Source organism: Miniopterus schreibersii, assembly GCF_964146895.1.
Source record: "Miniopterus schreibersii genome assembly, chromosome: 6".
Lineage (NCBI taxonomy): Eukaryota > Metazoa > Chordata > Mammalia > Chiroptera > Miniopteridae > Miniopterus > Miniopterus schreibersii.
Genome location: NC_138107.1, coordinates 74584261 through 74598196, shown reverse-complemented (window position 1 = coordinate 74598196; position 13936 = coordinate 74584261). Strand labels below are relative to the sequence as shown.

Sequence of the window (13936 nt, the reverse complement as noted above, 5' to 3'; positions counted from 1 at the left end):
TTATTAACAAGTAAATGGTGGCAGGACTTGTGTTGCTCCTGATTGGCTGGTTCATGACCTTGACTAATTCTGGTCTGTAGGCTGACTTCTCTGTAGAATGCTTTAGGATGGGGATTTTGTGGGTGGAAAAGGTGCACCAGTTTCTATAGTTGAAGGCTGGTTATTGATTTAATATCCTTAGATTACTCACATGTTTAGGAGAAAATAATACAAATGACCTCTTTATTTTAGGTTAGTTGTGTTTTGTTGGGGAGGGGATTGCCATTGATATAGTATTTTAGGAGTCAGTTTCTCAAGGAGCACATTGATGAAATAAATACATGAAAGGACTGGAAGTTATTTATTTTTTTAGATGTAAAACTTTCTTTGTTCATGGACAACATGATGGTATATTGAAAACTTTAGGTAATCCCCCCACCCAAAGCTACTAGACTACTAAGTGAATGTTGCAGGGGTGCAGAATATGAGATCGGCATGCAAAAATCAATTGCATTTCTCTATACTGACAGCAAATAATTAGAAAATGGAACTTGGAAAACAATTCTATTCACACAACAAATACTTAGGAATAAGTTTAGTGAACAGTGTGAGAACTACAGACATTATAAAAGGAAACTATACTAGACCTAAGTGACTGTACATATTTATCATCCCAAGGATTGGAAAACTTAGTGTTCTTAAAATAGTAATTGAAATGAGGTTATTTTTATGTGCTTTAACCTGGACTCTCCAAAGTATAGTATACATATATCAGGTCTACAGACAATGGCAGAGCTTTGAGAGAATTCAATTTAGACTCTGGTGGTTTTATAAGGGAAAAACAAGCCCACTGGAGGGAATTGGGGGTTACTATCACACCTTTGGTATCTTCCCTCCAGCCGGACACACTGACTTCAACATTCTTCTGTGGATATTTCTGGAAAAATTCTTTTTCCTCCCCATTCCCATTATCCTTCAAACGTTTAATTTAGGCTGAATGAGGGCAGGGAAAACTGCTTTCTGAGTTTGCTCTGGCAGACTTGCCTTAAGAGAGTATCTGTGTTTGTGGGTTTGAAAACGAGGCCTCTTTAGACCATAAGTTTTTGAATGATGTATTTTTATTGAGAAATAATTTACATATAGCATTACATTAGTTTCAGATATACAACATAATGACTCGATATTTGTATATATTGTGATAGACTATATAATCTTTAAATTTATGATTTATGAACATTCCACCGTAAGTTTGACTATTAATGATCACTATTTATTTATTTATTTATTTATTTATTTATTAAATATATCTTTATTGATTTCAGAGAGAGGAAAGGAGAGGGAGAGAGAGAGAGACAGAAACATCAATGATGAGAGAGTCATTGATCAAGCCCGCAACCTGGGCATGTGCCCTGACCGGGAATCGAACCCTGATTGCCTGGATCCCAGGTCGACACTCAACCGCTGAGCCACACCCGGCCGGGCGATCAGTAGCTATTTAATAGTAAGAGTTTCAGTACAGTTTTACACAGGAAAAAATGACATCTGTTCATTTAATTTTAAGCAATATGTTAAATATTTTTATGACTTCATAGGAATCATTATGCTATTGGATAGGTATCCACGTTTTATACATATTCTTTTAACTATTTGCTATTGGATGAAATATTAAAGTGATAATAATTCTGGTTTATGCTAAGAACATTGATCATCTATTATGTTCCAGGTGCCCCGCACAGGGCACTGGAGGTTAAGTTCCTACTTTGCAGGTCTCTCATTTAAGGTGGGCACACAAAGTTGTGACACTATGATAGCCGCATAAAGAAAGAACCATGATGACGTAGCGTAAGGAGAGATTGATTCTGCTGGGGGAGAGGAGAGTGGTCAAAGGAGGCTTAAGAGAACTAAAAACAACAGGCTGTGGGGTGGGGCCTGCATTCCAGACAAAGGAAATGATGGCCTGATCAGGGACAGTGGAGGTGTGAGATCACATGGAGTATGGCACATCACCTCCCCACGGGCCGCTTAACGGGAGGCATGGCCAGAGAATGTTGGGAAAAGATCTGAGTCCAAGTCCAGAAGGGCCTTTATTGCTCGACAGGGACTTTGGGATTTATCATGACCTTATGTTTTTTACATAAATTGGAAACAGGATTTTTTATTTTTCTTAAGGGAGAGAATGGAGCAATTGGAGCTCTTTTGGAAAGATGTAGAATGTATAAAGGTAGATTAAGAGGGCAGACTTGGAAAGAAAAAATTAACTACTATAAAGGTATAAAGGAACATTGTAGCTAGAAGAAACCTCTCAGCCACAGGCACTACCTTTTGAAGCTATCAGGGCGGGATGAATGGAGCAAGGTTGAATGACTCCTTCCTGCTGCTGTTGCTTAATGTGGACCGGGCTCCTGAGCACATGGGTGGAGTTCTGGAGCCCAGAGGATAGCAGTGGAGACAAGGCAACTCCACCCATCCTAGAGAGATCAGGAGAGTCTGAGATTATCTAAGTTGGAAACTCATTATTACATTCCCTGGGAAAATGGAACCAGAGGGGCTCAGAGGCTCTTCAAAAGGAAAAAAGTCAACTCATTTAGGTATTGGGAGAACTAGGGTGCTTAGAGACAATTTCATGATAAGGGGCCAAATGAGGGCTGCATTCTTGGTTGTGATGTCAAGAAGTCCAGATTTGGTTGTGAAGAGAAAAAATAAAATAACCTTAAGAATGGGCTCAGGGGAGCATATTTTAAAATGGCCAATTAGAGCAGAACTCCCAGGACTTTGGGAGGAAACACAGTGACATGAATGAAGCTACCTGAGGCCAGAACCCAGTGAAGTACTTGCCGGTTGCCTTGGAGCTCCGTAGCTCGTTTGTGTCTAATACAAAATAACCTGTCCCTTTACCAAGCCAGGATTCAGACATCTTCTAAAAGAAAAGTGACTGTGAAGAGAATGAGGTTGCCCTGGGGTTCAGAGTGCAGAAAAATCAAACAGGATTCAGGGTCAGATGATGACAGGAAGAGGAAGTGTCTAGAACAAAGACCTGTGTTCCAGGTTTCCCTCTGATGAACTAATGTTGCCTGCAGAGGTGGCCAGAAGGGGGCACTAGAACCAGGACCAGTGTTACAGTAGCCGGGAAAATGTGTAATTAGCCAATGTGAAGTTACAATGCTAAATTTTTTGTCTTCTTTCTCTGTAGTAGTAAAAATATATATGGGAAAACCCAGGCAGTCACTGTCTTTTCTGAGAAATTCAGAATATTGGTAAAAACTGAAGTATTCTAGTACAGTTTAGAAAACAAGTGCATATTCTAAACATTTGGTAAGATGTTCAGATTCTGCCGTGGCTGCCGGAGTGGCTTCTTTTCCAGGTAACTGGCTTAACCTGGTCCTTCTAATCTTTTTTTCTTTCTTTGTTCTTTAAAATATGTTTATTATTATTATTGATTTTAGAGAGAGGAAAAGAGAGGGAGAGAAACATTGATTTGAGAAAGAAACATCAATCAGCTGGCTCTGGCGCCCCCTACTGGAGGTGGAGTCAGAAACCTGGGCATGTGCCCAGACTGGGAATCAATCCAGCAACCTTTTGGTGCATGGGACGATGCTCAGCCAACTGAGCCACATGGGCCAGGGCCCTTCAAACCTTAAAAGTATCGGTGGGACTTGGGGGCCGGGGGCTCAGCATCTTCAGTCTCCTGCAGTATAGGGGAAAATGGAAAGTGGTGATTAGAAATATGTCTTTAGTTTCTGACTTTTAAAGCACTGAGGTGCATACCGAGAGATCTGAAAGCAGGCCTTGCCTGGTGTGGATTACTTTTCTAGTTAATGGGAAGCATATTCTTGCCTGGGTATGTAGAAGGGTCTTTCCATCTTTGCCTGACTTTTGTGAAGAGTCAGGATGCATACGGAGAAACTATGGTTTGTCTGTTTTTCTTGTAGTTTTGCTTATGTTTTGCCAGGGACAAAGTAGACTTTTGAGCCCTCTAGACTCACTAATTCTATGCATTATGCAAATTTCTAATTTCCCCATATTTCAGTATTTTATTGAAGCAAAAAAAATTTTAGTACATAAATTTCATAGCACTGGAGTGGTTTGGAAGACAGTCAGCATCTAAAAAAATTTGGCTGTTTATGTGTGTACCACTCCCTCTGGCCAAGATAATAATGTTACATTTTCACATGATGCTGGATGTTGTGATCCTACAAGAGAGAAAAGTGGTTGCTGCTCTAAGGTCATGGTTGGCAAAGACAAGGCCTTTGTCCTGCCCCCAGGGCTGTAAATTCTACTCGCATACATCATCCTGGGTCTGCTCCCAGGCTTCCTGGGTATTTGTTTTTCAAACTTAGTAGCAATGATCAGTGGTGACAGATAATAATAACTTTAATGGATAATGCTTTTCCCCCCTAGTTTGAAAAAAAGGATTATAGTGTGTCTTTTCATGTTTTATTTTTTGAACATATTTACACTTGTTTGATAGTGAAAATGATGTTAGTAAAAGCCTATTCTGTTGCCATTGCTTGAGTTTAATGCTGTGGACTTTTCAGATGGTGGTCCGTATAATGTCACTAATTTAATAGGAGATGGTATTTGTGCTGTTTATGAGTGTTATAGGAAGGTGTGTTTTTTCTTCATTGAAAATTTAGCCATAGTAAGTACAAGGATATGAAAAAAATAGGTTTTAAGCCCATGCAATCATGAATTGAAGCTGATTTAAAAAGAAATAAAAATCATGCCTCTCCCATATAATTGTTACCTTGTTCAATGTATTAGTTTCCTGGGGCTGCTGTAACAAATGACCACAAATGGGGTGACTTAAACCAAGTGTCAGCAGGGCTTTGCTCGGTCCCAAGGCTCTACAAGAGGATCCTTCCTGGCCTCTTCCCCCTTCTGGTGGCTCCAGGTGTTCCATGCCTTGTGGGCACAGAACTGCAGTCTTTGGTTCCATCTTCACATGGCCCTCTCTGTGTCTCTGTGTGTCCTTTCCTGTCTCTTATAAGGGGACTCTTATTTTCCTTAACACTCCCCAAGTCCAGTACCATCTCATCATGATCCTTACCTTAAGTGCATCTGCAAAGACCCATTGCCAAATAAGATCACGTCTTGGGGTTCTGGGTAGACAGGAATTTGGGGGGCACCATTCAACCTTATTATATCAAATTATAGATGTTTTCACCTGGTTAGGAAGAGCAGCTTAGTTAGATGGTATTAGGCAAGAAGCTTTGTTGATCACTATTAATTTTGTGTATTCTATTATATGTTATCACATTGTATTATAGCTTATTCACCCACCTACCTCTTGCACTAAATGGTGAGAAGGCAAAGGATTGTCTTTTTTCTTGATATAATGCACCTAACAAAAATGCTTACATATATTATATAAATGTATATATCTATATATGTCCAAGCAAAAACTGAATGGAGTTGGCTAGAATGATAGAATCTTAGAGTTAATTTAGGCCCCACATCCAATCCCCACATTTATAGGTTATGAACTGCTGTGGAGACCAGCTAGATAATGTTCCAGATCAGCCGCAACCACGTTCTCTTTACTTTCCAACTCGGTATTCTTCCCAGCATATGAAGTTGTCTGTACAGTGGTACCTCAGTTTTCTAATGTGATCTGATCCAGAAGACCGTTGGAGTTCTGAAACGTTCGAAAACCGAGGGATCAGCAGTTGACAGCTAGGCCTCAGGATCTTGCCCTCAGCGGAAGCCGTGTGGCATGTTGGACTTCCGAGGTGTGTTCCAAAACCGAAGCATTCACTTCTGGGTTTATGGCATTCATAAACTAAAATGTTCATCAATGGAGACGTTTGAAAACCGAGGTATCACTGTATATTAAAGGTTTAACTGTGAGTATTCACACAGTGCCACAAGAAGAATGCAGCCATCCAAACCCTGTGAACTAACCTATGTTCAGAATTCTTAACTCTCCAAGTTGAGTTTCTCTCTGTGTGTGCAATTTGAAAAGTTATATCTAACCCATAAGGATACTTTCAGGAATACCTTTGTGATTCATACAGTGCATGGAAGACCACTCAAGACCGGCAAGGGCAAGGTATGACTCCAGCCACCTGTGGGAGGGTCACATGGTGAGATGGAAAAGGCTGAGTCAGGTGGTTTGGCTTTGATCTTGATGCAGCCACTGGTTAGTTGAGCAAATTGCCTCATCTCTGAACCACTCTATCAAATGAGATGAGCTATAAGCTTCCTTCCATTTCTGTTCTACCAGCTAGTATCACTGTGTGTCATTCCACATGCAGGTTTTTTTTTCTTCCCATCCCAGTGAGCTTCTGGCTAGGGGTCTCTGATATTTCTTTGTGATCATAGCAACGAGGACAGTGACTTCCTCGTGGTAGGAAACTATCAATCAGGCACTGCTGGGGATACGGGAGGTGAGGGTATGCTGCACCGTACGTTCAAATCCAAAGACAGAGCGTCCGTACTATGTAGCCAGGGCTGCAGCCAGCACCCCAGGACACAGACAGACAGATAGATGGGTTCTGTGAGTCAGTTTCCTGCATCCTGTGGAGTCAAAAGGAAGACCTGCACACAGCAGCTGGCCTGTGAACAATGGCCACTTCCTGTGACCAGGAGACTCCAGAGGCTGCGGGCCACTCGCTGTCACACTGCCCTCTCAACTGTGGTGCTCCCGAGGCCACATTGGAGACCATATCCCTTCAGAGCTGCCAAAAACTTTCTTCTTTTGCTTTTGAACCTTGTAAAAGAGTTTGTAAGTAAAGTAGCCCCTAACTGGCCAGAGTGAATTTAGCTTCTAGTGGAGGGGAGAAATGTCATGATCTGGTTATGGCCGCAGTAGAGTTAGAAATTCACTTGCTCTGACGCCAGCTTGAGGATATTTATTTTTGTTTCCTCATATGAAAAATGGCAGGGCCATAGAAGTGGAACACACTTAACATTTTTATCCTGACCTTAAGGTTAGTAGCAGTCGTGACAATAGTAATGGCAGCTAGCACTTCCATGGTGCTTCCTCTGTGTCCCACACTGTTACAAGCGCTTCACATACATTCACCCCTTTATGGAGATCCAGACAGCTGTGTGCATTTCATCTAATAGTGCTTAGTGCTGATTATGGACCCGTATATATGGGTTGTCCTGTGTCAGTAAGAAAGGTTAGAGTGTGAGTAGCAAAGGAATAATGAAATCCAAGAATAGTCAGAATTAATAGCAAACAGTGCAGCTGAACCCAGTGATTTCTTTCTTGCCTTGTTGACCACATGAGCTACTCCATCTGCTGCAATGGAAAATGCTGAGAGACAGACAGACAAATGGACTTCCCCTTGCCCTGTTCTCCACGGGACTCTGTGGACAGTGACTGCTCCCCCCTGCTCCTCTCACTTTCCAAGATGATCCTGGCTGATTGCGTGGTGTGAAACAGCGCTCGAGAGGGAGGTGTCAGCGCTCGCCCAGAAAGCCGGGGATTGGGCAGTGGCTTCCTGGAGTCGCAGGGCTGGCCGCTGCCCCGCGCCCTGGCAGGGGGCGCTGGGGCGCTGGGGAGGTGGGCTGGGAGACGCTTGCCCGGCGCTGCAGGCTGCTGCGCTGCGAGCGCCGCCCGCCGTGGGACTGCTTCAGAATGTTCTGCCTGAAAGGTGAGAGGGCTCTGGGTCCGTTTGGGTGGTGAAGTTACAGTTAGAGAAACGGTCATTTAGCATCAGCGCCTAAGTCACGTGGCTAGTTCTATTAAAATCAAAGTTTTGAGGGACTTTTGTTAAGTATGAAAGTGAAAAAGTCATTGTTCTTTTTCTGTTGCAAACAGGAAGAAAGACCTCCTGCTGGGGAGATGGAATTTTCTCCTAGAAGGAAAGGCTAGTTCTCCCTTTGGATGTGTTGTGTATGTGTTTTGTCATAGACAAAAGTAGTTAAAAGTTTAGAATTAGAGGAAACTTAATAAAAGTTGGAATAGTTTACAGTTGTAGTGTAAGTCCTATTAGAGACGTTTCCGTGCGATGAGCTGCTGATGGGAAGGATCAGAAGGACTGGAAAGGGGGACAGTTCTATCGCTGGAAGCTTTATTGTGTGAAATCAGGAATGAAATTAGTTTCACAGTAGACACAGCTCTCATTCTAGCTATGTATGGATTATAGTACTCAAGTACTGTAAGGCGGTGAGTATATGAGTACATGTAGTGATTTCCTGATTATTTGGGGAGTATTTTCTCTTTTTAGGCAATTATTTTTTCTTCAACTCTGTTTTTCTTCCAACTCTTCTCATAATGTGATTAACTTAGGCATTTGAGAGTGTATTTGTCTGTGAGATTGCTGGCATGAGGGAGTGAAAATGAATTTCCTCAGGACTGGAATAGATTATTTTGTTCATTTCTTTCAGAGTATGTCATTCTGTTGATGTGAAATTCTTGACAGCTTTTCAATTTTTGGAAATAAAGCGGTCCTGGCTTGCTTTGTTGACTGCTCCTTTGTTTTCAGTCTATTAATGAGGAAAGCTCTAGTCTTAACCTTTACAGTTTTAACCCTAATTTGACATCTTAAAAATCACCCAAGTCTTTAATATTAAACTGAGTTTTGGGTATTTGTTTATACAGTTGGTACAAATTTGATAAAACTGAGAGAGTAAGAACTAAAAAGAACATCCTATTTTTCCCTCCCTACAAAGTAAATTAATTTATACTATAGAGATTATCTAGTTGTAGTAGATTTCTAAGGAGCTCATAGAGTTGAAATGAATTTGAATATTCTGAAAAATAATTTTAGATAAAATGAGTTATGAGCTCTCATGATGCTGTTTCTTAAAAAAAAGTTGTCTCAAAAAAGAATGTAACTCTGAAGAGCCAGCGATCAGTTTTATTGGAGGAGAGTGCGTGCTACCCTAGGGTAATTTCCACAGTGTAGTTGAAGTCATTATGATCTAATGGTAGCTTAAGGTGCAGGATTTTTAATTGAATGCAGGTGTGGAGCTGTTGCAGGGTATGACTTTTGCAGCTTCAACATATTTGTCTCCACCCATTCCCATAACAGCAATTTCACTTATTAAAGAATCTATCAATTTCATGGACTCTTAGTTTCCGTGGTAACTGAGGACATTTTAGAAAGTCAAGTGAATGGCATGTGATGACAACTGAGTGCTTTTATGCTGAAGTGTGTTTTTCAATCAGGAATCCACAATCCCCTTTAAAGCCCACTTCTGATCTGCCAGCAGTCAGGACAAACAGTTGACATTTTGCTCTCTTCCTGTGATTTATAGCCTCTTGATTTACAGTAAGGATTTTTAAGTTGCCCTTTGTGCTGCATGTGAGGCAACCCCAGGATAAAGTAATGGCAAATGAGATTTAGCACAGGAATATCAAGGGCTCTTTGTGATGCTTTGTGTTCTTACTGTGTTCGTGTACCCCTCTGTTGTAGGCATTGTCAGAGGTTTTATTAATTGGCCTGTTTCTAGGGCTAGCTGAGGTCCTAAGGGCTATGGAGTCTGTGGTTATGATTTTCATGGACTTTAAAGGAAACAGAGTTGCCCTTCTCTTGGGTTAAATTGTGTTCCTGTGTATTTCTTTTAATTGTTAAAAGAAAATATGCACATCAGACAGCCTCCCACATTGATGCAGGGCTTCCTTTTGTCCATTTAGACTATTTTTTTCCGAAGTCATGTTTACTCAGCTTTTAGTTGATTTGGTGCTAGAAAAAAGATCGCATCTTCTAAGAGCGATGCCATCTTTGTCTTTCTTGTCAGTATAGTAGCTCATGTAGTTATAGTCACTCTCTACTGTTGCCATTGAAGTAGTTCACATAGGCCCTCTCCACCCAAGTTTGTTTTGTATGAGCAACCCCTGAGCTCCCCGCTCTCTGGGAGGATGTTCTCTCAAGTTCTGCCAAGGTCCCTGTGGTTAACAAAGCTGTGGTGTGTTGTCCCTTCACTGTGAAATCAATGATCCAACATGGTCTGGGAAGGTTTCTGCCTAATCAATAAGGTGGTTAACGGCAAACTACCATGCATGTATCACATATCATCCATGGATTACTTTGCTCAAAAAATTAGAATGAAATATTTTCACCACTAAAACTGCATGGAACCTAATTAAGTTTCTTTGAGACCATTCAGCATGCAAATTTCTTAACTGCAGTACACCAGTTCATCTTTATAAATATTAATTATCTCTGTAGTGCATCTCTAACTGTGAAGACTATTTTCTTCTTTTAATTGCCAATCCATCACAGACAGATATTTTGTAAAACATAAAATCATGTGCTGTGGGTATCGCCACAGTGTCAAACATCTATAAAAGTTCTTAAACATTTAATCACGTTTCCTATAGTAATCTTCTTGTAGACTGGTAAGCAAATCATTGGCCAACTGGCACGGGTTAGTGGATAAATAAATCTGTATTAGTTTCCTAGAGCTGCTGTAACAAATGACCACTAAGTGAGTAGCTTAAAACAGGAATTTCTTCTCTCACGGTTTAGAGGTTAAAGTCCAAAATCAGGTTGTTGGTGACGTCGTGCTCCCTCTGAAGTCTTTAGAGGAGGATCTTTCCTTACTGCTTCTAGTTTCTGTGGCCCCAGGTGTCTCTTGGCTTGTGACAGCACCTCTGGCTCTGTCTTCACTTGGCCTTCTTCCCTGTGTGTGTCCCTGTATTTCTGTGTCTGTGGTTTTCTTATGAGGATGGCAGCCATTGGATTTAGGGCCCACCCTAATCCAATATATGACCTCATTTTAATTGATTACATCTGCAAAGACTCTATTTCCAAATAAAGGTACGTTCTGAGGTTCCCGGTAGACATGGGGGGAACACCTCACTCCATTAGAATGGACCATATCTAAAATCACATTGATTGAAGGTAGCAGGGTAGGAGGTGTATTTAATGGATACCTGTAAGAGTGACTCTTCAGCGTAGCTGCTTTGATGATGTATTTGTAGCCTATGGGAATGCAAGTTTAAGACAAGTTCATATGTGTAGGTACAAAGGTTGAAAATACACTCACTATGATCAATCATGCAAAAGCAGAAAATGATGCCTTTTTATTTCCTATAAATGATCCAGTTTTCTTCATGAACTCTTATCCTGCTGAGAAGGGAAAAAACAAAAAACAAAATTGAACTCAGTTCACTGCAGTCAACTCAGTGTGAGCCAAAAATTTAAACAGTTGCATTAGATAGCTCCGTCTGCTGGATGACTCAGTCTTTCAGAATTTTCCTATGATCCCTCTCTCCAAAGTGGAGTCTGTTGCTGAGTCTCCCCCTCATTAATAAAACAGAAGGGATGCGTGCGAAATTACATCCTTTTGAATCATTGGCTTGATCATTACATAGTTTTATGAATTGTAAAGCAGAATATCCCTGTGTAGTTGAGTTTAAAATCATTGCTCTTCTGAAAGGATTAATGTATAAATCCTTTTGTGTTCTAAGAATACTTTTAGCATGTTTTATGAGCATCATGGACCTTAAGGTTCTGAATTTAATATTGGATTTTGCCTGGCCAGCATTCTCTCTGGAGACTTAAACCTGGCTTTGGTGTTGGACTAGATTCTTCCCCTTTCTTAGCTCTTATGTGTCATCCAAGAGCTAGAAATCTAGTTTCATGGATTGGAAAAGTGGTGATTGTGTGGAGTTGGGTGTATCCCAGCTGCCTGCATGCTCAGCATGGTAGGGTCCTGTCTACATCCGTTTCTGCTACACAAGTTACAGATTTAGGAAAGCCTTTAGGTTGTCTAATAATAGCAGAGTTATGTTGGAGATTACAGCTCAGAACTATCTCAGGCATGTGCTCCTGCTCCCGAGAGGGCAGTTCATACTAAAAACTCAACTCTCTTTCCTCATTGTGCACCCTGGAGCAGATCACAGGCCTCTTTCCAGTTGTCTCGTGCATGTTGTGTATGTAAAGGAATTCCTTAGATTCTTTTCTTGGCAGCATTTGGAAAATAATGTCTGGAATCAGAAACAGATTTGTTATTTCTGTGCTGAAACAAGTGCATTTTTCAAGTTAGCTAGCAAGCAACCATTTGCTCTGGCAGGTTCCCCACCCCTTCCTAAATCCAGCAATAAACTGTCAAGTAAGCACTGAGCAAAGTTTATGCTATTTTGCTCTTTGATCTGAGCATCATTTTAAAAGGCTTTAACAATTAAAATGCAAGTGCCCCTGAACAGGTTGCATCTGTGTGAATCTGGACATTTTACTGTCATACATTTAGATTTTTAGGTTTTACTTAAACTAGCAGCAGCTTTAGAACCCTAATCCTGCAAGCCTTCCCTAATTCTTTTCCCCTCCTTGTCATTTAAAAATTGCATATAATTGTTAGTCAATAACCTAGAGCTACCAAGGGGAATTCACGCTCCCTCAATCTGCAATTTAAAGTAGCACTTTTAATAAACACACTGGTGATATCATGCATTTTTCAAACTGGCAGGCAAAGCCCTTGAAATTTAATAAACCAAACAAAGCTAGCCCTTTATTTCCTTTGTCTTTCTCTTGAAAACTTTGTCATGCTCTCTAGTTCCCTTTCTTCCTTCCACTACTAACCAGAATCTTGCTTTCATATATATTGCAGTAGAAGCTGGATCGCCTTGTTGAATAGATGATTTAATGTAAACTGGGAGATGCTGTCCTTAAGGAATGAGAGAGCAGTTAACGGGCTTTGCTGCCTGAAGCGCACAGAGCTGGGGGTCTGCTTGTTTCTGGAGCATGCTCTGTGCAAGGAGTGTGCCCTGGGTAATTTTGTGGAACCGAATCAAACGACTTGAATTACCAAAAGCATTGGCAAAGGTGTCCGTTAAATTCTCCATTTTAACATATCCTGTCCCATTTTTACCTGGTATTTTTGTTTCCTTTATTTGCTGATTTTCGTGTCTTTCCTTTTTAGTTTTTTCTTTCCTTCTCTTATGCTCTGATTGCCCATTGGGGGAGCTGTATTATACCTAAGCCGGATTGAACTCCCTCTAGTTACGAAGGTGTGATCAGCAGTCTGCACACGCGTTAGTGGAGGTGGTAGTTAATAGACGAAGGCAGATGGATCAGTGTGATAAAGGCAGTTTACCACTCGGGATATCACGTCACCACCGTCAGCCAGGCACAAAGGTATGCCCGGGTATGTATTTTTCTGTTGTAAATATCAGAAGAAAATGCTGCCAGAAACAACCTGAAGGGCTTGAAGCAATTAATAGCTTTTGCATGATTAAACAGCTTGGCAAGATTTTGTACTGGAGACTCCAGGTGGGAAGATGGATATTTTTAAATTGAAAAAAAGAAGTCAATTATTTCATAAAATCATACATAGCACTTAAATTTGAAATCGGAAGGTCTTCATTTGACAGGCAGTATAACGACAAACTGTTTGGTCTAACGTTAACAGTATTCATCCTTCGTCTGCTGACTGCATGGCATTTATCAGGTTTTGTTCATTTAGATTGGGTATAGAATTTTTATTGTTATTGTCAAAACGTGGCTAATACTGACAGCCATTGAGACAGATAGCCATGCTGACCTGAACTTGGGTTTAATTTGGGGGGGTACATGATAAGAGGAATGTGAGCACTTGTGGCCACTCTCTCTTTGGAATGTCTTCTTATAACAGAAGGTATAAATAGCATCAAGTGAGCTGTAGGAACTGTGGGATGAAATGTAATTTATACGTGAATTTCTATTTAAATGGAGAATGGTTTTCAAAGATCAGGTTCTATATGATATGTTTGTTCTTGAGAAATTTTGCAAGACAGCATTTGAAAACAAATGAGAAAAACCTCTATTTTGATGACCAGAAGGGGACACCCCTGTGGTTTATTGTTCCATTTCCCTGAGTGAAACTGTGAGAGGTTCGCTGTCACTGAAACTTTTAGAATGAAAGTTGGGACAAGTGCCACTGCTCTCCTGAGGGAGCTGATGTTTGGGGGAGGAGTGAGGGAAGGTGGACTGTGCCCTTGGAGGGGTGTGCTTAGGACAGGGAGGCAGTGGGCATCCAGATGGCTTAGGGCAGCCCCGGGGGAGAGGCAGGAGTCCAGGAG

At 41.0% G+C, this 13936-nt stretch overlaps 1 protein-coding gene across 6 annotated transcripts in view; it reads left to right on the top strand.

The window, feature by feature from the left end:
• The window catches only part of NHSL1 (NHS like 1), a 193570-nt gene that overhangs the window by 89803 nt on the left and 89831 nt on the right, over positions 1 to 13936 (top strand). Inside the window, exons 1-2 of one of the 6 annotated variants that reach the window (XM_081141376.1) lie at positions 7556 to 7580; positions 12799 to 13023. The exons of 4 other annotated variants lie outside the window; for them this stretch is intronic. In XM_081141376.1, coding sequence (XP_080997502.1) covers positions 12945 to 13023 — 79 coding nt within the window. In that variant the 5' untranslated portion in view covers positions 7556 to 7580; positions 12799 to 12944. Of the gene's footprint in view, positions 1 to 7500; positions 7581 to 12798; positions 13024 to 13936 lie in introns of those variants that run through there. One more of the 6 variants, XM_081141379.1, reaches the window with a different exon arrangement.